Source organism: Salvia hispanica, chromosome 5, assembly GCF_023119035.1.
Source record: "Salvia hispanica cultivar TCC Black 2014 chromosome 5, UniMelb_Shisp_WGS_1.0, whole genome shotgun sequence".
Lineage (NCBI taxonomy): Eukaryota > Viridiplantae > Streptophyta > Magnoliopsida > Lamiales > Lamiaceae > Salvia > Salvia hispanica.
In genome coordinates this window covers 35781718-35807170 of record NC_062969.1, presented here as the reverse complement: position 1 = coordinate 35807170, position 25453 = coordinate 35781718, and the positions used below count along the sequence as shown (strand labels likewise).

General features: G+C 34.7%; 4 protein-coding genes across 5 annotated transcripts; all 4 read right to left on the bottom strand.

The window, feature by feature from the left end:
- Nucleotides 1-1338: 1338 nt before the first annotated feature.
- On the bottom strand, nucleotides 1339-3722 carry LOC125186873 (general transcription and DNA repair factor IIH subunit TFB5). Its single transcript, XM_048083351.1, has 3 exons — nucleotides 3566-3722; nucleotides 2056-2109; nucleotides 1339-1724 (listed from the first exon to the last, which is right to left on the bottom strand). The coding sequence occupies exons 2-3, from the start codon at nucleotides 2088-2090 to the stop codon at nucleotides 1547-1549; spliced, it is 213 nt and encodes a 70-aa protein (XP_047939308.1). The 5' UTR covers nucleotides 2091-2109; nucleotides 3566-3722; the 3' UTR covers nucleotides 1339-1546.
- Nucleotides 3723-4159: 437 nt separating this feature from the next.
- LOC125186848 (blue copper protein 1a-like) lies at nucleotides 4160-4854 on the bottom strand. Its single transcript, XM_048083315.1, has 2 exons — nucleotides 4699-4854; nucleotides 4160-4604 (listed from the first exon to the last, which is right to left on the bottom strand). The coding sequence occupies exons 1-2, from the start codon at nucleotides 4847-4849 to the stop codon at nucleotides 4273-4275; spliced, it is 483 nt and encodes a 160-aa protein (XP_047939272.1). The 5' UTR covers nucleotides 4850-4854; the 3' UTR covers nucleotides 4160-4272.
- A 1843-nt stretch (nucleotides 4855-6697) lies between these two features.
- On the bottom strand, nucleotides 6698-12488 carry LOC125190813 (protein TPX2). The gene is made up of 19 exons (XM_048088214.1): nucleotides 12470-12488; nucleotides 12164-12377; nucleotides 11463-11612; nucleotides 11046-11138; nucleotides 10660-10816; nucleotides 10315-10423; nucleotides 9467-9523; nucleotides 9101-9195; nucleotides 8915-8987; nucleotides 8773-8832; nucleotides 8591-8677; nucleotides 8292-8350; nucleotides 7873-7957; nucleotides 7735-7800; nucleotides 7585-7647; nucleotides 7429-7506; nucleotides 7289-7333; nucleotides 7071-7159; nucleotides 6698-6990 (listed from the first exon to the last, which is right to left on the bottom strand). The coding sequence occupies exons 2-19, from the start codon at nucleotides 12363-12365 to the stop codon at nucleotides 6972-6974; spliced, it is 1587 nt and encodes a 528-aa protein (XP_047944171.1). The 5' UTR covers nucleotides 12366-12377; nucleotides 12470-12488; the 3' UTR covers nucleotides 6698-6971.
- Nucleotides 12489-21867: 9379 nt separating this feature from the next.
- Nucleotides 21868-24949, bottom strand: LOC125187338 (transmembrane protein 64-like). Of its 2 annotated transcripts, none has more exons than XM_048083905.1 (5): nucleotides 24860-24949; nucleotides 24350-24716; nucleotides 23323-23559; nucleotides 23018-23235; nucleotides 21868-22241 (listed from the first exon to the last, which is right to left on the bottom strand). In XM_048083905.1, exons 2-5 carry the CDS (start codon nucleotides 24551-24553, stop codon nucleotides 22061-22063), a joined length of 840 nt encoding a protein of 279 aa, XP_047939862.1. In that variant the 5' UTR covers nucleotides 24554-24716; nucleotides 24860-24949; the 3' UTR covers nucleotides 21868-22060. The 2 variants fall into 2 exon arrangements, with proteins under 2 accessions (XP_047939862.1, XP_047939863.1); XM_048083906.1 differs by having other exon boundaries at nucleotides 24350-24605; nucleotides 24860-24928.
- Nucleotides 24950-25453: the final 504 nt, after the last annotated feature.

The following is a 25453-nucleotide window of genomic DNA, read 5'->3' as shown; positions in this document are numbered from 1 at the left end:
TATAGAATATCAATATGGATTATGGAGATTATGGATGGTAACTTGGTAAGCAAATAATAGAAGAGAGCACAATCACAATAACAATATGTAAGCAATTTGAGCAAATTAGAGAATGGAGGATAGAGAATAGAGGAAATTGAGATTAAGAAGAAATTCTCGACAACACAAGAATGGGGTAAGTAAAAATGGTGGGGGAAGTGTGGTATTTATAGAAAAAAAATTGGAAGAAATTAAAAAAAAAAATTCAAAATTTGAATTCGGTTGGTTTACTGCCTGAACCGGCGGTTTCGGACCAAACCGGCGGTTCAGTCCACGGTTTCTGCCGAAAACCGCCGGTTTTCTGCCGATTTCTGCCCATTTTGCAGGCCTACACGCTGCGCCCTAGCTATGCCACCTGAAAAAGTAATTGAACCGTTGAAAACCGGCGGTTTCTGACGAAAACAACCGGTTTTTGACGTAAACCGGCGAACCGTCTGCAACCCTAGGTCTGAATAAGCCGGAAAACCTATGACCTAGCCGGAATCTTACCGTTTGAACCGCTAAACCGGCAGTTTGAACCGGCAAACCGCCGGTTCCGGTTTGTATATTTCTTGAACCTGAACCGGCCCACTAGAACCGCCGAACCGCCTCCCGGTTCGAACTGCCGCCGACGGTTCCAGTTCATGAACCGGCGGTTAACCGCCGGTTCGGTTCAGTTTGTGCATGCCTAGGATGGTGGGAGTAAAAATTTGATTTTTATCATTAGCTTTTAACCCAATTAGTATGATGAGCTTGCTCAAAACTCGAATATTTTGGGTTAGCATCTGAAATTTTTAACTCGAAAAATTTCCGACACGATTAGCAACCCGAGTAGGAATAAATTGAAACCCGGTAGGCCGCCTCCATAGCTTCAATATAGAAGTTGGTATTTTCAAATTATTTTAATTATGGAATTATAAAATTAATTTTGTGAAAATAACAAGATAGAATTACTTTTCTTTTAATTTTATTCAAGAGAGAAAAGAGCAGCGTATTTTTGTGAAATTCCAGGGGGAAACTAAAAACTAAAAAGAGATATTGTGTCTGTCATCTATGGGTATTTTAATGCTGGATTTCATGTTTTATGGGTTTTTCTCATAACTAATGGAAATAAAACATAGTTATGAACTTATGATTGCATGAATGTGACTTTATCTTTTGACTAGTTCTTTATAGCAGTATTTTTTTTTTCTTTGATAGCTTGATGTTGCTGCATTTAGAGATCGCATATTAATCCGCGGTCATTACTTTTTCTTTTAAACTCATTCTTGGGAAGCTCAGTCTCCATTATACAAACCGTTTAGAGGTATCACAATATACTAAAGTATGCAAGTGAATTTGACCATTTCACACAGGAAAGGCTGATGATGTAGCTCGTCAAGAAAAGTTATTCTCTCCGTTCACAATTACAAGTCCACATTTGACATGGATCAGATTTAGTCTTAAATTTCTGCCCAGAACCACCAGAATTTGATCCTGAAGGACACAACTGTATTTTAATTGGCCATATTCTACTCAAGCAGACTAACTAACTGGGCTTCTCGTATGTATTTTGCTCTCTGAATGTCGCGATAGCACTTTTTATCATACCACCCATATCCGGCCTCACAAAAAGGTGAGTGTTATCCAAGACTTGTATAATGAACTTCTGCGACTGTGGCAGTGAAGCATTCATGTTGATGATGAACTGAGCCATTGGGATGTCACTACATAATCAAGACAACTTGCATCAATTAGAAGTTGACATTCTGTATACGCACATTGTAGATATAACATGGATGATGAGTGCCATGTGGATCTCACTGTGACAACATGATAATGGATACAATAGGAGAAGGGAAAATTGAAGAAAATTATTTGGTCTGGATGAGGGTGATGCTTATTTCACATTGGTACAAATTGTTGAAAATAATTTAGAGAAAGAAGATTGAAAAGCTCTCTCAAAAACAACTTCCTCTGCATGCATAACGCCTCTCTCCCCTCTCAATGTAAAGTGTGGAGGTGATATGTTAAACGCAACTAAAACAAGCATATTACCATGAGATGTACAATCCTTTGATCGCATTCACCATGATACCTGATGTTCTTGATCTGAAGAAATGGACCGTTAAATTGTATGAGAATGGATTGTAGAATATGATATCGGCGTAACACGCAAGCAACCATAAATTGCTACTCCACATACAGCGTTATCAGTTTCTTGAGTGTCGAACATGATATTAACACTACAACAAACTCAACCAAAGATTTCAATCAATGGTGATCTGCTTTAAAATTATAAAAGTGGTATATGCTACCCAATTAGTCCAACCACAATAAAATATGAAAAAGGACAGGTATGCATGAATAATTATGTAGACAAGAACAACAATTTGCAAACAGTTAATAGCGTATATAAACATTTATCAGCAGCAACTTTATCCAGTAGGTGGGAAAGAACTGCAAAGTACATATTGTCACTTGATAATTTCTGTGTGTAACAAATGTTCTCCCATTTCCCACCTTTCCATTCTATATCAAAATACCTATCTAAATGGGGGGGGAAAGTTCATAACCTTGTTCCTCAAAATCTAACGAAATAAAGGAGCATCAACTTATTAGAAAAATGATTAAAAAAAAAAAGGTTAGTATCCAATTCCAACTACAGGAGTGGCCAAATGAAATGAAGTACAGAAGAGTCTAAATCAAAGAACCATTAGATTAAGTATTTCATCTGGCAGGTGACAGCATGCAGACATTGATAAAACTTCAATTGTATGAGCCTGTTTCGTCCTAACGAAGCTCTAGGACTAATAGAGATGCCAACAGTCTATCTGTAGAAAACTGAAAGCACTTGGTAAATAAACACTCCATCCAAATACAAAGTGAGGGGACCCCAATACTACCATTGTACGAGCCTGTTTCGACTTTGGACTTGAGCCCTATCGCTGATTAATGATTATCACAGAAATCGACGTCTGAAAAATTCAATAAAATTACTCTAGACCCCGTTTTCCATGTAGATCCATTTTTACATTCAAAATTATGACATAAAATCTACATCTCACGGACTTGGCCTCCCCTTAGACCTTCCCAGTTTCCGAAACAACAAAACGTCGGGTCCAAAAGCATCCACTTCAATTCTACAACATCAATCTAAACTCATTTAAACAATTAAACAACATACAATCATCATTGCAGCCCCTCTATGAACTCGGCCAAAACACAAACCTCAACCCGTTTCGATTTCATTTCATTTTTTTTTATTCCTACGATGTCTATTCGTGACGTTTTAACACTTATCCCAACCAAATTCAAATCCACAAAAGCCCAAACACCTCAATTATAGCCTAGGGTTTCGATCTCGATGGGGATTGGGCTAGGGTTCAATTTGTTTAAATCCAAGGGTGTAAACCCACGTTATCGACGTCTACAAACGCGTATCTATCGAAAGAATTAAACAAAGACACACCTCCACTCACACCTATGAGGAACGAAATCACAGTCCACACACCCTCAAAATCATCACTCAAATAGCTACAAAAGTGCTATAGAAATGAGGGTTTACCTCAAGTTATCGGCGAATACTCGTTTAGAATTCAATTTCACCGAACAGTTTGCGAAATGGATGGAATGGAAGCTTGGAAATTTTCTTCTTTATCCTTCAATGGAGCTGCCGTTTTGTCTAGTAACAATTAAAATTGTTTTCACTATTATTGGGCTTGGCCCGATATTAAACTTGTTTCACACAGCTTGTTTTTATGGTAATTTTAATTATTTCACTTTCATCAATAGTTTTATTTTCTCAATTTTGTCTATCCAAAAAATTAGCCCCAATTTCATTTATGATAAATTTATCTCTCTAATAAAGTGTTCATTAGTTATATTTCAAACACTTTTCTCTTTATGTTTCTTCTAATCCATTCTATAATATTTTTGCATAAAAAGTCACATCTACTGCATAAACTATTTGTATTGAAAGTTGATAAACTCGGTAATAGGGTGATACGTATGTATGGTAACTTGTAATAAAAATAAACAAATAAAAATTGTCTTGCAATGCAAAGGAAGCAAATAGTAGTAAAAGAGTATATATCCAACAGTTGAATGTAAGTAACATGTAATATAACTCTTCAAGGTACATTGTTTAGTACAGACAAATAGTAAGGAGGTTGAGACATGAGACCACATATAATTCTGAAAAATATAAATTGCGTAAGCATGACAGTATAAAATAATTGAATGTTGGAGAAATAGTTGCATCGGGTAGTTTGTTTAGGCGAAGATGGTTTTATAGAGAGCTAAAGCAGCAAAGGCCCAAGCCCAAGATGTGAGGGCGGAGTATCCATTAGCAGCTGAATCTACAAGGGGAGGAGAGGAAGGGGAAGGGGAAGGAGATGGAGCCGAGTCTGAAATGACATTTATGGCCAGCTTCATCCCTTTGGAACAGTGCTCCGAAACGCCACAAGCGTACCACTTCTTGCCCGGGCTAGCAAGGGTAATTATGTCACTTCCTGTAGGGGAAGCACCGGACATCCTACACTCTTGGAAGTCAGCCGCGTTGCTCAGCCTATGCAGGTTATGAGACCCTTGTACATACTTAAAAACTGCAATATTATTAAATACAACAATTTTAATGGTTTAAAAAATTACTAGTTTCTTTATTTTCTACTCTAAATCAAAAAAACAATAGGGGCGTACTTAGCCTATCTCCGACGTGAAATTCTTTTCCCTGCGCCCATGCTGTGTAGTTCACATTGAGTTTCCAGCCGGCATCGTCTCCCACAACGTAGTCAGATCCGAAAGCCGGAGCAGCCATCATCGCCACGAACAATAAAGCAATGAGAGCCATCTTAAGAAGTGGGTGTAGGTGGGTGCTTTATTGAATTATGCTATAGGTGTTGTGTTTATTTGATCATGGTCATGTATACGTTGCCTTATTTATAAGGTTGTCGCAGCCGGCTAACAAAATTTCTATTACAGGGACGTAGCCAAATTGTTGTTTTAGGCTACACGCATATTAAAGACTTGGTCCAAATAAAAGCTTCTTGTTGTTTTGTTGGATCTATGTGTATTTTATTAGTTAAGCAGCCAAATGGCGCGGTTGAATATATACTTTCTACTACTATAAGTATGAATTAGAGAGTCAATCAGGCCAGGCTTTTGGGTGAGGGCTATTCGGCTTACGAATTTTTCGGGTTATAAATTTTCAATCATAACCCTATTCACGTTATTCGCGCTAAAAAAAACTTTTGAAAACAAACTCATGTAATCAAAAAAAAATCTGTAAATTGATTCAAAAAAAAAATTCTGTAAATTGATTCTAAATTTCTGATATTTTTTTTATACTCAGCTTTAAAATCATAATTAAAATTAGAGTACTCAATTTGAATTAAATTTTGTATTCATGTCATTATTTTGGCATTGTTTATAATCATTTTTATAATGATAAATATGTTGGAATTTTGGTGGTTATTTCTCAATTTTGTCTTGATTGGCTTTGGCGGTAGTAAGCCAGCAATGATGGATATATATCTTTAATAAATTATAAAAGTTATACCAAAATTTATAATTTTTCATGCTCTATAAATAGAGACCATATTTGCTATAGTTTTGCATAAAAAAAATATCATATTTTATTTTCCTATAATCTTTCTTCTTTAGTACTCCCTCCGTCCCAGGGTATTAGACCAACTTTCCTTTTTGGGATGTCCCAACATATTAGACTCATTTCCTTTTTTAGCAAAAAGCATCTATCTTATTTTATTCTCCACCTACTTTTTTCTCTCTTCTCTCCCCTACTTTTTCTCTCTCTCCACTTTAACTATTTAAATATTAATTCCTTAAATCATGTGCCCAAAAGAAGTAAGTCTAATACTCCGGGACGGAGGGAGTACTATTTTATACTAGTTTCCTTTGTTGCTAACTATGAAGGATAACGAGAATAATATATTCTTTGATTCTCCAAATTTCTATCCTTCCCGGAATTTTAATCATTCCCAAGATTATTTTCCTAGTTTTGATGGTTTTCCAAATTCTGGTCATTTTCAAAGTTCATTTCAAAACCAATATTCAAGCCAGGACAAAATTCAGCAATCGCAACTAAATGTCTAATTTTCATCTTATGTTTTGAGCACCAATTATGTATTTTCAATTTCATATTTCAATTATTATGCTTTTTATTTGTTTGTTTTTATAAATTTTAGTTTGTCATTCATTATGTTTTTTTTAAAATTTTACTGTGTAATAATAAATATTTAATGTAATAATAGTATTATATTTCAAAAATAAATATATAATGATATGGTTGGGTGGTCATTAATAAACCATAAAAAATGGTGTGATTGGATTGGATGAATATTAATGATGTGGAAGTTAATGTGGAGGAGATAAAAATTAATTAAATATTGAAAAAGTGAATGGTTGGATTAGATTGGATGGTTGCTGATAAATATGGTCTAATAGGTCAACCCGACGGACTTGTTTTTTTTATTCAAGTTTTGTAATAAACTTATTCATTGCTATAATGTTTTAGATATTTTGAATCCTTAAGGATAATTTTATGAGAATCGATTTAATGTACTGTAATATATAATGACTTAAGTTTAGTATATAATGCCGCCAAGATGTATATTTTTTAATCATGCATGTTTTGTTGGTTAATACTGTACTTAATAATATGCATGTAGTCGATAAGTCATCGCTGTACAATAGACTAGATTTATAAATCAACAGAGAATTGCATTACACTCTGCATTCAACCATTGGCGGTTGAACCTAGGACAAAATTTTAACATTTTGTGGGTATAAACTTGGCTTCTGTAGTTAGTTATGGGTATTCCTAGCTTTGGGATATATATACCAAATACCATGAGCACGATATATACTTGTCAAATCCCCAGAATGTACTTGTCACCCTCGATGCCAGATCGATCAATCAGCGTAGCCAGTCTGCAAGCTCACATCCGAACACTTCACCGGATGGGTTTACTCCTGCAATGTATTCACAATACTAAGCGATGCCAAGAAGCTGAAGCAGTAAGATATAGTACTAGAAAGGATGAATACATTACCAGCCAATGACTTCATCTTTTAGATAGTTGCCACTAAATTGCATATTTCCTTCCAGCAAAGGCTGTTTTAGTTTTGTAGGTTGTTTTATCTAAGTGCCAAATTAGAAAAGGAGTGTCAGCTGCATCTGTAATATTGTCTTAACTCGTGAAGCTACCACTGTTTAAGTTACACGAGACTCTCGGAAGTTTAAGTTACACAATAAAACGCTAGTGTTTACCTGATTACCTTGCTGGAAGCTACCCCATCCGTTCTCTTTCGAGCCCTGGCAAGAAAATGATTCTGTTTAAGATAAGAACTATGGTAAAAAACAACGATCCATAAGTTTCTAACTCTGGCAACAAAAGTATCAGGAGAAACCTTTGTGCTTCTGTTGATAGAGCACGGCAGTCTAGACTCAAAATTAGTAACTTGGGCCTTGGGTGCTGCCAGTGAGAGCTATTACAGAAGAAAAGAGAAATGAGAATCTTAACTAAGTGATATACCGATAAAGAGCAGTTTTCTATTCATTCTTACCTTGTTGAATAGTCCGGTGAGAGCATTATCATGACATCTCTTCTCTGTTTGGAAATTGAATTCCTGCAAAAGTACGCAGTAGCTACTGTCAAGATGCTGTCAAGTTAACTAACTAAAAGGTTCCACAATATGCACTATCATGTCATCTACCATTGGCACTGTAGTTTCCTTCTTAATATTCCGAAAAATTCCCATGTCGCCCTTGCTTGTCAATATCTGGAGTTGAAAAAATTTGAGTTACCTTTGAAATGAGCGAACTTAGAGATAAAAATGTTTTTAGAAAGTCACCTTCTTATTGAGGGGTAGAGCTTTAAAGCAATGCTGGGATGTTTGCCTAGCATCTGCCCTAGAGGCAGTATTCACAGTGCTGTATCTGGAAACATATATATTTATACACATGATTAAGAATCATAGACAGTTGAAAATGTTCAAACTGGTTCACATGGACAAAAGAACTAAAACTAAAAGATTATTTAGCAAGAAGGTAACAAATGTATGCTGTTGAACAGAAAACGCTATGTACAGCCAAATAGACTCAACCAACAACGTCAAAAATAAAAATAAAAATAAAAATAAAAATAAAAGCTGAATGAGGCAAGGCCCAATTTCGTCATCTATAAAGAACAGTAAGTTATTGTCAAGAACTAGCAAATCAGAACAAACTTATGGTGACTTGCTTAAGAGTAAAATCAGTCACCGAAGATTACCTTCCAGGCACCTTGTTTCCACATTCTTTAGTTATATTAGATGAGTATTTGTGCAAGCCCTGTTACAAAAAAAAGAAGGGGGCATGCAAAAACAGTCATGAGGACATCCTAAAAGTCATTGAACTCACACCACCATGGATCGCAGCAAGTTTACTTGTACTAACACCAACAAAAAGATGGCAAGGAACAAAGTAAAGAGTACATTTATAACAATCTTTTCCAATAACAGGCATTCTTTCTACATAAGAGGCATTAAATATTAAGGTGAGAGAAGCATTCATGCATCCAAGTCCAACAACCTTATCAGAATGGTTGGAAGGGGTTGTGGATTTGAAAGCAGCCGAGCCATGTTGCGCAGCCCTCTCTGATGTCTTCAAGTGGAATTCCTGAAAAAAAAATGTTACCATGGAGAAATTAAACATGATGCAAGTAAGGTAGATCAAAAATCTCAGAGTGAGGATGTATCATCTTATCGACTCACTTGAAAAGTTGGTTGGTGAGGGATGCTTCTTTTTGGGAGCAAAGATGGGGCTTCGAGAATCTGAAAATACAAGACTTTGATCTAAATACCAAACTACAATTCAGGGATAAACAAGATCACTTCATAAAAATTAGATGCTAACTTTTTTATTTAGTGGGAGAGCTTTGAATCTACCACCAGTTGAAGCCTCTTTTTCATCTTTTATGCTATTGGATCTGAAACCACCATGCACATAATGGTCATCAGTATAAAATATACTTTCATCATGGACAAAAAAATTAACATCTAGTGAACTAACAACCAATGCAACTGAATGGATCAAACAAACCTTATTCTTTGGGCCCTGAATGCAGTCTCAAGATGATGATCCCTAGGAATAGTGATCCTTGGCTTAGTTTGTCTTGGACCATTAAGGACCCCATCCTGAAGAATCATTTAAAAAAAGTAACACCCTGATTCTCAATAAATTCAAACTTTAGGCCCATTAGCATTGATGCTGCCAATAATAGCATAGGTAATTACTGTATAAAACAGTGTATGATGATTTTTTTTAAACTGATAGAATAGCTATACATTTCCAAATTTTCCACTCCTCTTTACATATCTAAGATCATGAACACAAAAAAACATTTCCATGTAGTTCAGATTGACTGCTTAGAACTGCTAAGATTCACTTCATAAGTAGAGAACTTACCCGCTTGGGTACCTTGTGAACAAAATTAGTCTGCTGCAGCTGAACAGTCCCCTCAACCTGGTTGTACACATAAATCTCTAAGAATCACTAAAGAAAAATAATCTCTAATGACATTTCTATTAAACTATGTGAATTATAAGCATCGAACTGGTGACACAAAAGAAACACCGGTACGGGGGAAAAAAAAAAAAAAGAAAAAGCAAGAGTGTACCATATACTCCGGACTAATAAATAATGCATGTCATGAAAGAATTTTAAATTGTTAGGGAGCACCAAAGCTATAGGAATCCAAGCCTCAAATGTAGCATCAAGCTGTAGGCTACAGATGCTGCCCTGAGATAATGATTCAACTTTCTAGAATGCTATAATCATCAACAGCATAATTAATCAATCTTAAGTAAAATCATTTAGGAGTTTGGTATGGAAGAGTATCATATGCTATGGTATTCTGGAATCCATAATCCATATCATGAAAGAACTTAATATTGAATATACGATGCCTAAGTTGAAGAAATAAAAGCCTCAACCAGAGCAGTAAACTGTGGAGGCAGCCCCAAAACAAACATGTATACCATTACCATCAAAAGCACAATAATGCAAGGGTTTGGTTTGCAAGAGTTTATCAGCAATTTACATAACAGTCTGTGTGTAAAACTTTCATTCATATTGAGAAAATTATGGCATTTAATGGAAAGTCACATGCAGTTTTATTAAGAACCCACAGATCATTCAAATCCAACCAACACAATTACTTGCAAAAGAAATTTAACAGAAGCAAAACTAGGAAACAAAATCACATGAAAAATCTGAACTTCTAAAATCAAGGGACGAAAAAAGACAACCACTACCTTCCGCAAAAGACCACCTTCTAGTTTTTGCCTTTTAGCTGCTTGATTTTCAACAACACAACCTGTGGCCGAGCTTTTAGACGCCTTCTCGAAGACACATATATTCGACCTACCACAAGAAAAAATATGTTATAAACGAGTATTTGTACGTTGACTTTCTAAGACTTAGTACTGTATAACCAAGTGATCAAAGAAAATCAAAATGATGAAATCACTAACTCCAGGTCAATGAATATCTTCCTTCTTTAACACAAAATTCACATTAAAATTTAGTACACTCAACCTTCCCCGGAAAGTAATTTTTCACTAGTAGCCACCTGTAATCAGAAGTAAAGAAACCCTTACCTAGAATAACCTGCCTGGACAGGACGATTTTGCTTCGCTAATTGACTCGCTGTTGGCTTCATAAGAGTTGAAGACCTTGGATAAGTGGGCTTCTTGGATGGTCTACTTTGAGTGTCTGACTTTACAGTATTTTTTTCATTATTGTAAATGGTTAATCCTGTGAAGGTATATGATCAAGAGAAGTTTGATATATTATTGTAAAGTGTAAACTTAAAAAGGCCAATGACCCTACATGCTAAAATAACCACAATAGAGGTTATCAGTAAATACTCAAGAAAATTTATGGCGGGAGCAATATGTGCTAAACAAAAGAAAAATGGGACAGGGAACAGAAGCAGAACAGACACAAACACTTGCAAAATAAACAGTGTAAGCATAAAGCAAACCTGAAGATAAATTTTGGGGTCGACTTTGAAAGTTTTGCTGGCTGTCAATATGTACAGTGCAGGAAGTTCCTCTTTCTTTCTCTTCTTCATCATCTATAAGATGACATTACACAAATATGTAAAGTAAGGTGATATATCTAACTGGGTCAGGATTAAGTGATTGTTCAGTCAGTGACAATATCCTTGGTCCACAGGGAGTACTACTAGTATATAGATATATAAAGATGAAACACAAAAGATCTTATATAAGTCAAATAAAAAAAGTTCAGTTGTCAAAACTGAGAGCACAGATAAAGAATGATACTCTTCCAAATAGACATGCCACAATGATAACAGACCTTGTCTTCTCTAATGCTTTCTAATGAAAAACAATAGTTACCCAGCAACAAACGAATTGTAGCAATGGTGAACTGGTACCTCCATAGTTCATCACTATAATTTCATGGCCTTCTTCAACATCAGAGTCACTCTCGCACAAGTTCATGCTCTCCACGCCTTTAGATTTGGGGGAGATATTAACGTTTTCAAATAATATCTCCTCTCTCGGACCTAGATTTTGCACAAAAGCTGAAAAGGAAAAACAAAACATAATAAATTACTAAGTTCGACTGATCACGGATAAACAAACAGCATGGATTAACAGAAAACAGCCATTATCCAAAACTTTTATGCTTAGAAAACAGCCTATAGACCTTAATCCCGATTGCACAAATGGTTCCACTGCACATTAGCGTACATTTCTGAAATTGAAGCTTCTCACAGTATAACTGACAACTTATGTGCTATTATGCTGTGAAGTTATTTCCCCAAACTACGTCGTTTCAACGAACCACAATTCCTAAAATCAATCTAAATTTTAAACGCACAAATGTTAAGAACGCCATCTTCAACAGCTTTAAAACGCCCAAATTTTAGAATAATTCATGTCAATGTATAATAACCGTGTACATTCCTCTGCTACAACGCTCCTAGTACCTAAAGCTCCAAATATTGTAGTGCTTTAAGAGAGCTCCTATTGACTGTAAAAGGAAAGGGGGAACTGTAATTTCAAAAAGATGACAGAATATTTGTTTCAACGAAAGGTAAAAAAAGGCAATAAACAGTGAGGAGAAGATTACGAGACGGCGGATAAGTTCCGGCAGAATGGAACCAGAGCTCGGCTTGGCGAGCCTGGAGTGGCGACTCGTCATGGCTGAAATCGAAGAAACGAGCGGCGTCGAACTCGTAGTCGAGATCAATCTCATATGCGGTGAAAGTGTATTCGACCTCCTCCTCCTCCTCCTCCTCCGCCGCAGCATGTTCCACCATCTCTTCTTCCATTTTCCTCAACCCCTGCAGGTGTAGAGAGATAGAGAAAAGCTGAGCTCAGAATTCTCGGAATGCGAGAGAGAATGAGAAGTGAAATGTGGACTTGTGATGCGTACGATAGAGACAGGAGCTGTATGTATATTTTGTTTTTGCAGAAGTCAGAGAGAATAGAGAGAGAATAAGAGCAGATGGAGCGGAGAGATTAAGAGGATCCGAAAATTTGAATGTTGCGGATATGGGAGGATCCGATTTGAGTTCTTGACCCGTTTCAAATTTGAGTTAATTAGTCCTACTATACATGCCTGATATCATAAGTACGGAGTATATTTTTATTAATTTTTTCACAGTCTAATTTATTTTTTCTTTTTTGTCTCAGATTTTTTTAGAATGAATTCAGTTCAATATTTATTGACTTAAAGAATCATTGAAAAATGAAAATTTAATTGATATTAAGTCGATATTGTAATTGATTTAATTTTAAATAAATAAGAAAATAAAAGAAAAATAAATAAATTTATTAACACAAGAAAAATGACAAAATGAAAACACATTATTACAAGGATCTATCTAATGAGAAAAAATCATTATAAAAGAATTTAATGTAACAAAATGCATTGGTAAAAGGATCTAATAAACCAAAAAGTTATAAAAATACCTAACGAAATACAATGTACTCTATATAAAGACCTTCAAATATATTTTGCCCTAACTTTAACGAGATATTCAAATGCTAATATGATAGTGGTATGCAAAATGCATTTATCCACGTTTGGATCGATATCTTTTAGTAATACTCAAAATGACATTGTTTTATTAAAGGTATTTTTTTCTTTTCTATTTTATATGAAAAAATATTCTTTTGACCGTTACTGAAAGCTGTCGCTTTTTATACAGATGTGATATTCGAAAAAAGTTGAAATTTTCATGATTTAATATTTTTATTTCTCAGTGTATTTGATTGACTAAATTCATGATAATTATTGACGAGAATCCTTCTGACACATATCGTGAGTTAAATCCATTGAAGGGCTTAGGGAGGCCAATGACGAAGAGTCAAAGGGCGGAAGAGTACATCCATCGCATATTGTTCGAGGTCAGAGAACAAGAAAGTGCCTCATATTTTGGATCATGTATAGATGAGTACTTGATTGTACAGGCCTACTTGAATCAATCCATATTTGGTCAATATCAATGTATATTTATAATTAAGTGGATAATTGTAATGGATATATCGAAATTATTAAAAAAACCTATCGTGCACTGCGCTAATCAAGGACTTATTTTTTTTTAAAACAATCATAGTACTATGCTTTTGTATAATTTAAAATTCATGTTATTCGTAGTTCAAGCCTTATTCTATACTAGCATTATTCTCGTAAGTTTGATATTATAATTTTTAGCATTTATATTTTATTAATATACCATATTCAATTAGAAATTGAACATCAAAATAGAATATTGATAATAATCATAATTAAAAACTTAAATTTTGAAAGAGATTGAAAAAATTATCATAGGAATTTAGTACACGAAAAGATCTTTTTATATCAAGCAAAAGCATGATCTTCACTCTTTGAGAAGTTTCATTTTTAAAAAAATGAAATTTTATCTATTTATGAGTTATGACTATATATCCGCAATACATGTAATAAACATTCTACTATATTAGACATGAAAATAAATAACATTTGTTCATTACTTTAATCATCACAAATAATCACTCCATTTATTTATAGTTATACTAAACCCTAATCTGTTTAAAAGTGGTTATTTACATTTGGTGCACTAGTATAGATAAGCTCATATTCTGTACAAAGTGCAATCCCATGCAAATTATATAAATGGATAAATCTCACTATAAAATGATAAATTTCACTTATATTTTTTTTTAATTAACAGGGTATCTATTAAAGGACCCAGTAATTATTTTCTGCGCAGATTTGTAGCCAATCTCTGTGGGTATAAATCTCACTTATTACTACTACTTTTTATGAAATTTAGGTGCTAGTATTACGTAGTATATGAGTGAAATTCATCCCTAAAACTAAAAGACATAATGTGACTACCATAAGATAATATTCATTAAATATATGTATAACAAATTAAATGTCTCATTTAATGCTAAAATGTTTCTAAACTAGTATCATTTCCTGCTTATTTTGGGAGAGATTGTGCATATTGGTTTTGAATTTGAATTTGAATCTAAATTTAATTTTATAAAAATGAAAATCTGAACACAATTAAAATCATTAAATATAAAAATTGTAATTACAAATTAACATACATATAAATAAGAATTAAAATAATATGAATTTATATAGGCACTAATTTACATTTAAAGTGCAATCATGACGTACTGATTAACTTAATTACGTGACATGATTCTGTTATGCTTAATTTGGCCCATTCATTAAATATGCTAACGTCAAGTCAAATGCAAATAAAGAAAGGGAGTATTAATTAAAAGGGGTAATTGCTTTTAAAATCACCAACTTTCCATGAATTCCGGTTTTTCCCATGAACTTTAAAAAGTTCGTGTAATGCCACGAACTTTATTGTCGGTTGCTATTTTCCCATATCAGGTTTTCCGGTCTGATTCAAACTGTTCGAATTTATGGAAAGTTGGTGACTTTAAAAGCAGTTACCCCTAATTAAAATTGAATAAAAACTTACCAAGGTACAGCAACATAGTAATATTTTATAAATAATACTATAAATTACTAATAACAGAGCGGTCTTTATCCACTTAACAAAACAATGAGTGAAAAATCATGTAAATCAATCTTCACATTCATCGCTGCGATGTTAGATCATTTTCAGATAAAGCTTTTCCAGATAAAAATGTGATTGGCTACATTTATGAATGACAACAACTAGATACAATATTCAAATATAAATTTGATTTTTGAAATTTTGAAATAATAATACTCCTTATAGGAAAATGGGAATTGTGTTGTCAGTTTGTGAGAAAGGTGCATAAATTGTGTCCTTATTCAGAGGGGCAAACTCGTCATTGGGGTTTGAGCTTCGCCTCGGGCGCCTCGACCCTGTCTTCTCACACACTGAAATTCCGGCGCGGGTCCATGGCTTGCTGGTCCCTTTTTCCGCTTGAAATCCCAAATATGCCCTTAACGGTTTAATTCGTTTCAGAGTCACTTTTTAACATGCATAGGATTCTTCTTGGAGTAGGAAGGTAGCTGCTCAGCTACACATCCACACCTGGTTGCGTCTTGCGTGATTCCTTCGAAATCTACTCCTTCTATGGAATACTTCCTTTGTCATATTCTAACTCAGTATTCCGTTTTTTCTAAGAAAGATGATCCTTTTTTGGTCAGCATGAATTATTATTCAGTTTATTTTATGTGTTAAGTAGAGAGAGTAAAATAAGAAAAAAAGAATAAAATAAAAATAAATGTATTTCTATTTATAGTAATGAGTCATTTTGGATGAGACAAATAAAAAAAGAAAAGTGAGTCATCTTTAATCAGGACGGAGGGAGTATTTTGTACTCCTCCGTTTTGCAGTAGTGTGAATGTGTTTCTTTTGCTACGCAATTATATTAAAAGGTTAAGTAAATGAAAAATAAAGTAGAATATAAAAAATGTAGAAAGATGAAAAATGATAAAGTAAGAGATAATATTATAAGAGAGAAAAATGTGTTGACTTTTGTTAGAAAAAGAAATGACTCCACTGTTCATATGCAAAATGACTCAACTACCGTGGAACGGAAGGAGTAGTATTTGACATAAAATATTATACTCCCTCTCGATCCATGGTAATTGAGTCATTTCATTTTCTGCACTCGTTTTGGAAAAATAATAATAAATAGTTAAAATGGAAAGAGAGTAAAGTAGGTGACACAATAAGGTAGATAAAAGTCTTATCTACATTATTCTCTCTCTTACTTTATTTTTTCTCTTTAGTATCATTTTCTAAAACGAGTGCAAAAATGAAATGACTCAACTACGGCAGAACGGAGGGAGTACTCACTTCGTCTTATAAAAATAGGGACATTTGGGATGACACAGGAATTACTAATATATACGTAGTAGTAATTAGTAAAGTAAGGGAGAGAGATGTAGAATGGTACTCCCTCCGTCCCATAATAGATCTCACACTTTCCTTTTCAGTTTGTCTCACAAAAGATGTTACATTTCCATTTTTGGAAAAAGTTCTCTCTCACATGAATATAAATATTATATTTTCTCTAGTTCCATTTAACACACAAAACAAAACCTCCTAAAATAATGTGTCGTCCCACAAGTGTGACATCTTTCATGGGACGGAGGGAGTAGTTAGAATAGAGTTAGTGATGACTAATACTCTCGAATTTCGCACTGTTTTTAAGGTCATTATTTGGTCCGATTTGAGTGTCAAAGTTGCATTACTTGTCTGTTTATTGATATTTGATATATTTTGTTATTTTTGTGACAAATATGCAAAATAGAGTCTCAAAAAATAGAAAAACGTCGAAATTAGAAGCTTGGTAGGAAAAAAAAGTATCCAGTTGTTCGCTGTGCCTTAGCTAGCGCGCCAGCCGAAGCCCATTGACCATCGAAGAAGCAGCGGTTCACCTTGGAAATCACGTCTAGAAGAAGACACGAACACAACCATTGGATCATAGCCAGCGACCCCTTGGAAAGTGTCCCGAGAGGTCAAAGAGTTGCCAGCGGCTTGTTGTGTCTTGTCCAATGACCCGCTGGGATTGGGTGGCGTAGAATTTAACCTATTTTCTCTTCTAGACTTACCAAGAGATAGAAGATCTTGAAGCCTATAAATACCCCAAAAGCTTCATCAAATGAACATTTTGTTGCATCTTATACTTGAGAGATAATTTGAGAGTTCATGTCCATCATTCTACATCATTCCACCATACTTAGAGTTTAAAGTTTGAATTCAAGAGAAGATTGGAGCATACAAGATTCTTCCCTTAGGTTTTACTCCCTTCGTCCGCCATTAGAAGTCTCATTCCTTGGCGGCACGGGTTTTAAGAATTGTTAAGAAAAGTGGGTGAAAAAAATTTAGTGGAATATATGTCTCACTTGTATATATTAGTTTTAAATGAAATGTGAGGGGAATGAGTTAGTGGAATATGGGACCCTATTACCATTTATAGTAAAAATGAACCGGGACTCCTATTCGCGGATGAATGGAGTATCTTTGTTGTTTTTATATTTTCTATGATTTACCTACAAACGATGGGTTTAATTTATTTGTCCATCAGTAGCTAAATCTGTAGAATTCTAGGGATTTGTTAGTAACTTCTTTTTTATTTATATAATTCCAGTTTTTTATATCCGTTTATTCATATTTACTTTATTCTAAGTTTTTTGATAATGCTTCATGTGTTGAGTGACACATTTTATGATGATTTCTTGGCATGTAAAAGTAATCGAGAGATGATTTGCATGTTAGAAAGACTTAGTTAACACTACAGTGAATTCCCCATAAAAAGATATTGTTAATTGAGAGTGAGAGTTTCTTAAGGGTCTAATCGTTCTTTTTGGAGTTAGTAATCCAAGCCTAACAACCTTAGGGGCTACTTGCTATGATGGAATTGAATTGAATAGTATTCCTATCCTCATTTCATTTCTTTGTTTGGTATTGTTTTACCTTAGGAATCATCATTCCATTTGTAATCATCATTCCATTTCACATGGGAATAACCATTCCTTTCATTTTGCTAGGAATGATCATTCCATTCCATTTCATTATCTTTTCTTCTTACTGATATGACCACGGGTGCTAGACGTCAAGAGTCTTCACCTCGACGTGAGCCATGGATTGATTGAGGTCCAAGGAAGAGAGTAAAGACATGCCAAGGATTCAATAAAGCTAAAGGGCCTCCCGAGGATACGAGGAATAGAGAAGGATCGGATTTGAGGACAAATCTTTTCCAAGAAGGGGAGGATGATACGATCATGGAAGCCGTGCGTCAACGATTTCAACTATAGCTGGATTCAACCGGCAACCGTCCTATCGAGATGATATGAGAAAGCTATTAAACTGCCACCATTGTCTTCGTCTTGGAAACAGCTTCGCGTGGGTATCTTGCACATCTCAATCGGAGTCCGAATGAGGAAGTTATGGCGGTTTTACTGACGTCGCGCAGAAACGGCGAGGATTCCTGAGAAAACACCCGGGCCGGGCGTTTTTGCTTGTGAAAAACGCCCGACCAGGCGAAATGGCAAACCCCCCCGTTGAAGAACGCCCAGACCTGGCGTTTCGCTTGTGAAAATCGTCGGGGACAGGGCAAACGCCTGGACCGGCATTTTGACCTGTGTAAAACGCCCGGGCAGGGCGAATATGCCGATACTTAGATTTTGTGGGCCAATTTGCTATTTTTGGACCCTTAGTATAAATACCTTTTGATGTCATTTCATTTGGTAGATTGTGATTGAATTAAAGTTATCTCCTTAGTGAGTTTTTCTCTCTGAGGATTGTATCTAATTCCTTCCTTGAAGATTGCTTGTCTCAATTTCATAAATTGATTCAAGTAGAGGTATGCATCAATGGAGTGTATCCATTGAGTAGTGGAGCCAAGGGGTGATAGAGCTATTGAAAGTTGCCTAGGGTTGTTTCCATTCTTTTGGTCAAGGTCCTATGGTCATAACTCTTTTATCTTATCATTATACACATGTTTTCCATCTCTAATCTACAATCCATTCTTGTTTAGATTCAATTTTTGTTGGTTGGATCTTTTATTATCTTTTGCTTTGTGTTGAGAAATTGAAAATAGACTCACAAAAATACCTAGATCAAGCATCATTGGATAATTCCTTGGGAAATGGATCATAAATTACATGGATCTTTATCACTTACTCCCTCCGTCCGCCATTAGGAGTCTCATTCATGGGTGACACGGGTTTTAAGAAATGTTATGAAAAGTGAGTAGAAAAAAGTTAGTGGAATAGGGGTCCACTTTTATATATATTAGTTTTAAATAAAATGTGAGTGGAATGAGTTAGTGGAAGGTGGGACCCTATTACCATTTATGGTAAAAGTGAACGGGGACTCTTATTCGCGAACGGAGTAAAATGGAAAAACGTGACTCCTGTTTGCGGACGGAGGGAGTATTTTAGATTTTAACAAAATTATAAAATATGTTATATTATATTTAAATTCAATATCACTCAATTTTATAGTTTTTAATTTTTATAATAAAATTAAAATACATAATTTTTAATTATTAAAAAAAAATCCACACTACACACATATTGCATACACATACTACACACATTGCACACACCAAACACACTATACATAATTTACACACACTACACAATTCTTTTCCACTTGTATTCCTTACATTCACCAAGCACATGAATGAAATGGAATCTTCATTCCATTCCCATCCTCCTTTCTCATCTTTATTCCATTCTCTTCTTATTCCATTCCATCATGCCAAAAAATCCCTTAGGGGCTTCTTGGTATAATGGAATGGAATGAGGAGGGGAATGGAGATGAGAATGGAATGGAGATGGGAATTGAATTACAATATCATTCCATTCTTGTGCTTGGTAAGCACAAGGAATGCAAATGGAATGGAATTGTTATTCCTTCATTGATTTCATTCTTATGTTTAATAACTACAAATAATATAGAAATGGAATGGAATGAAATATGAATAATTAATATGTTGATTCTATCAAAAAAAATATTTATTCAAAACTATTTTTGCCAAATACTCCATTTGGTGGTGTGTATGTACGTATGGCGGTGTGTGTGTATATGTGGTGTTGTGTGTGTGCATATGTGGTGATAGTGTTTGCTCACATATGTGTTACTGTGCGTGTGGATTTTCAATTATTAAAAATATTTAAATTTTAATTTTGTAGTATAAAATTGTAATGATATTAAAATAAGAAGAAAGGAAAATGAAATGGAATAGAATGACCATTCCTTAGCTAAATGGATGGAATGGTGATTTCTAAAAAAATTTATCAAGCAAAAGAATGGAATGAATATAGGAATGTCATTTCATTCCCCCATTTCATTCCATCATATCAAGTAGGGCCTTAGTGTTTAATCTACTTTGTGCCGCATCGGCAATACTTGTGTTACTCGCTCTAGTTAAGCATGGATTGTGCTAGGATATCGTAAATGTATTTTGTGTAAACCATAACTGTGAAAGCACATTCATGGAATTCAACGTGAAGTGCATAAATTTAATGTAATTTTTCTGATATCGTGATTTTTTTCTCTTTTTGCGTTGCTTCTTTCCTCTATTTGATTTGTGTTTTTTTACGCTTGCAAATTAGAATTGGTTCAAATCTCGAGTTCTAATTCTCACTGTCTCACAATACATCCACTATTTTCGTCACCAATTTGCAGGTTTCTCTCTTGTGTCACTCTATCTTAGTACTTTTTAACTACACCTATTTACTTTTTATATTTTGGAAAATTTCAAAATAATTTAGTTATTTATAATTTTGGCAAAAATTAACATTCTTCATCTCTCTTACTTTAATCATCATCCATTTAACACAATAATCTTAATCTTCATATACTCCCTCCGTTCCCTCATAGTTGAGGTGAAACTTTTCGGCACGGAGTTTAAGAAATGAATGTTGAGTGTGTTAAATAAATAGATAAAAAAGTAAGAAAGAGAAAAAAGGTAGAGAGAATAAAGTAAAAAGTGAATAAAGTAGAGAGAATAAAGTAAGAGAGAGTAAAGTAAGAGAGAGGAAAAAATTACTATAAATGGAAATGACTCAACTATGAGGGAACTTCCCGAAATGAAAAAATAACTCGACTATGAAGGAACGAAGAGAGTAATAAAGAAGTGCCTCAATTGACAAAGAATAGAGGGAGTATGAATGTACGGACGTAATGCTTTGTGTGTCATTCTTTCCTCTAGTTACTTTCGTAATTCTTGTTTTGAGGCAAATAAGTACGCTGGTTCGATTCTTGAGACAAGAATGTCTCGATTTTGTATTTTACTTTTGTCTTTTAAGTTCTTAATTATTCTTCACTTCAAGTTATCAATATGTATTAATTAATCTATATGCTTGTTGCTAAATATCATACTATTGAAATATGATGCTAACAAATAATGATTCTTTGCATAAAAAATTGCGTAAATAAAGAAAAGTGATTCTTCACTGGAAGCAAGTTATCTATATGTAAAATACATATTAATTAAGCGTAGTGACAGTCTGACAGAAGAGTTGAAATCTAATTTCTCAGTTAAAATATATTTGAATTAACATCAACAACTTAAATAATAATCGTCACAAGTATTTATTCATGTCATTCAAACTTATCCTCATTTCAACATGTATTTAGGCAACTTACATTGAACTTTAATTAAATTGATCAGACTGTTGTTTGCTTTGTGTACCTTCCTAGAATTTATTATGTAGTTGTACAAAAAGCTGACAGTCAAACATCCCAATGTTCTGATCTTTGCTGTGTTATTTCTTCAATTATGGATAAAGAATATTTCAAGAGCTTATCATATTTTTATGCCAAAATTGGGAAGTTAGAAGGGAAAGAATTTACATGCATCCAATGAAAACGTGAAAATTTACATTCTACAATATACTCCATAGAGTAATATTCTTTGTAAAATTTATCTCACTACAATTAACATGGTTTGAAATATTTTACATGTAGAAGGACATTGTAGTTGATTCATCTTTAGGCCTTCATCTGCATATCGCCTCTAACAATCCAAAATCTTGTAGTATGATTACAAAACGCATTCACTGCAACAAAAGCTCCTCTCGCATCTGCAGCTCCTTCAGTCGCCTCTTTGCGTACCACGTCACTGCTACAGTCGCGCTCACGCTGATGCAAAACCCGGCCACATTCATCACAATCTGCGAAACTGACAGAGACTTCCGATCTTGTGAAGCATCAGCTAATGTTTTAATCAGGATGCCCCTACACACACCAAGCACCACATATAAGAAACATACTCCTCCTGCCACACACTAATATATAAATCATTCTATGTAGATTAACAATGTTCTCCACCCCAATTTATCACATGATGTAGTTATATGTGAAGAGTCACCTCTTCACTTTCCTCTCAAAATATTCATGTGCTTCACCTCCAAAAACTAGCTCCATAACAACCATGATAAACAAAATGCTCAATAATTTGAAAATGCCTTGGAATTTTAAGTTTCGCCGCCTAAACACACCCGTGTATAAGGCACACCTTGGACACGTAACAAATGCATAGATGGAAAACAGGAGACTCAGTACAAAGATTTACAATCTCATCAAAGGAACAGGAGACGGGAATCATAGAGTGCATATAATCATGCAACAAGGAAAGCAAACAATATTTTGATCAGAAGAAAATTGACATCAAACTTTTTATAGTATGTGGTGTGAAGTACAGAGCACAATAGGTTCTTCACAGCCTAATTTCTGAAGAGGTTACATGGATTCAAAATCATGTAATCTTCATGGGAAAAGACAGAATAATCATACATAATGAGACCGATTAAGAATTGACAATTACAAGTTTAACATACATAGACTGTGATTGGCAGTACTTAACACACTGTGCTATAGTAGAGAGTCTAGATACCAAAAAAATCTTCAACTCTATTTACGTTGCATATTTTCTTTGAAAGATAGTAACAAAGTCCATAGATTTTCGCAGACACACGCACACACAGAGAGAGAGCAGGGAACCAAGGTCTCACGTGTAAAGTGCAACAAATATTTCTGGCACCATTCCCACCACAGTCCCCAACAAATAAGGAACATATTTGACATCCGTAGCCACAGCGCAGTAGTTATATATGACATATGGAAAAGGGGAAATCCTAATCAAAGAAACAGCTCGAAACTGACTAAACCAGTTTCCCTCGCCAGCTAGTCTTATGATAGAAGCTCGCTTTGGGTGCCTTTGTAGCCATACCTGCGTGTGAGAAGATATGACGTACATTCTTATTGTTGATTGTAAAAACCATAGCAGAAGAGAAATGCTCAAGTGAAATTGCCATACATGAATTCTATGGTAGAATAAAGAACCAATGAAATAAGGAACAGAACTGCCAATCGAAACACCACCAATGATCATCAGAAAACCATAACCATAACCAAAAGTCATCCCGGCAACCCACATGGATGGTGTAGAAGGTATAAGAAATACAGGGAATATCGCCAGAGAAGCAAACACTATGACTCCTAAAATAGCTGTGCTGAAAGCTCTCTGCTCCCATTTTATCATGGGGATGATTTCCTGGTAAACGAACAAAGCACATTCAGTTAGAACATAACCAGGGTGATAATATTAGGATAAATATTGTGAAAACGTATGAATGATATCCAATCAGCTCCCAGCTTATGAAATGGTCATTATGAATACTATCCTTAACCAGGGTAACAATGTTAGGATAAAACACTGCGATGAAAAACATTTCTGGGATAAACAATTGCATCTAACATGACTTTCTACAGCTAAAATGGCCTTATCTTGAGATCCTATGACATCTTTCAGTAGACGATGTAAACAATCGCATCAGACTAGTTAAAAAATCATTTATTGCATTTATATTACTCCAGATAGATGCTCAACTACAGGGTCCATGTAATGTAAGCACAAAAAGATCAGTTTCCAACCATTATGTTGATCGTAAAATAACAATAACTTGTCAATACAACAGAGCAAGAACTTACTTATTATCAATAACTGCATAGCATATAGTATAACACTGATAGAATGAAAAGAGTCTCTCATTCTAAACTTAAATAAGAGCTCCATTAGGACTTTTATCTAACTAAAAATAACTACATTGCTCACACTTACATTGATAACTTAAATGCTAGAATTTGAATTAACATTTGAGAGTAAACACCACAGGGAAATATCAGCATGAAACCACAAAGATGAGATATCAATAAAAAAAGAAAAAGAAAACACACTGGTGAAATTTATGCAACAGCAGAACAACACAAAAAAACCCTGCATTCAGTGAAATATACGAGGAAAAAAACTTCATTTTTGTGGATATATCATAACCAAATTTAACCTTATCCATAAAAAAGGGCCCGATCCATTTGAAGAAAACCGCACCCAACACGGCAACAAATAAGACCACGAGCAGCAATTTCGCCCACCACCACAGAGACCACAACCACCCTCCGTCATCGCAACAATCAGACGTCGACGTTTCCGGCTGGCACTGGGCCCCGCCACCCTCCAATTTCACGTAATCGCCAGCATTGTGAGTCATGTCACGCCGACGGACTAATCTCTTAATCAATAAAATTGGTGCCGCAATCAAACTGAAAATTAAGGAGAGTGAGCGAGAGATTTCAGTTTTCAGCAGCAACTGCAGAATATGGCAACTTTATTTATCCTCTCTATTCATGTGTAATCCAATTCAGCCGGAATTTCTACACGAAGAATTAGTCAGAGAAACGGCAGAATTTATGGGAACACAGGCTTCTTCGTTTACTCATACTACTATATAAAAATAAATCGCCAAAATATCAAACTCAAACGTTATCTTATTTCTTCTGTACTTCCATTTCTTTACCTGTTGGATTTTCAATTGTTAGAGTAAAGTAATACTCCCTCCCTCAATTTCGAGTAACGAGGTCATTTTGCAAATTTGGTAGGTTCGTAACAATGAAGTAATTCATTTTTTTATACCATCTCCAACTATATATCCAAAAATGAGTTTTGGTGTAGAAATCTTCTCCAAGCATACACTAAACTCAAATTCATTTTTTATATTTTTTGTGTGGTGTTAATGCAAATACTCTGTCTTACTCTATTCCTTTTTTTTTTTTTTATCTCTTTTACCTTTTTTTTCATTTTCTACTTTATTCTTCCTTATATTAACTTACTTAATACAATTTTTTCTTAAATTACGTGTCAGAAAGAAACGCCTTAACTGGAGGGAGTACGAGTTATGTCTGAGGGCGAGTTATGTTTTCATTTTCTACTTTATTCTTTCTTATATTAACTCACTTAATACAATTTTTTTTTAAATTACGTGTCAGAAAGAAACGCCTTAATTGCTATGGAACGGAGGGAGTACGAGTCATGTATGAGGGCGAGTTATGTTCTATACTCCATACTATCTCTACTAATACACCCAACGATTATGTGTGTTATTAATTGAGGT

Bases quoted from the DNA above. Each gene is read 5' to 3' on its own strand.
- LOC125186873 (XM_048083351.1), bottom strand. From the start codon at position 2,090: ATGGTGAATGCGATCAAAGGATTGTACATCTCATG. The intron at 1,725-2,055 runs GTAATATGCTTG...TTGATTATGTAG, and splicing joins AAAGGATTGTACATCTCATG to TGACATCCCAATGGCTCAGT.
- LOC125186848 (XM_048083315.1), bottom strand. From the start codon at position 4,849: ATGGCTCTCATTGCTTTATTGTTCGTGGCGATGATGGCTGCTCCGGCT. The intron at 4,605-4,698 runs GTACGCCCCTAT...ATAATATTGCAG, and splicing joins TCACGTCGGAGATAGGCTAA to TTTTTAAGTATGTACAAGGG.
- LOC125190813 (XM_048088214.1), bottom strand. From the start codon at position 12,365: ATGGAAGAAGAGATGGTGGAACATGCTGCGGCGGAGGAGGAGGAGGAG. The intron at 11,139-11,462 runs GTACCAGTTCAC...GTCATCTTATAG, and splicing joins TATAGTGATGAACTATGGAG to ATGATGAAGAAGAGAAAGAA. The intron at 10,424-10,659 runs GTAAGGGTTTCT...TTCTTGTGGTAG, and splicing joins GTCCAGGCAGGTTATTCTAG to GTCGAATATATGTGTCTTCG.
- LOC125187338 (XM_048083905.1), bottom strand. From the start codon at position 24,553: ATGACTCACAATGCTGGCGATTACGTGAAATTGGAGGGTGGCGGGGCC. The intron at 23,236-23,322 runs GTATGGCAATTT...TCTCACACGCAG, and splicing joins TATTCTACCATAGAATTCAT to GTATGGCTACAAAGGCACCC. The intron at 22,242-23,017 runs GTGAGACCTTGG...TGGTGTGTGTAG, and splicing joins ATATTTGTTGCACTTTACAC to GGGCATCCTGATTAAAACAT.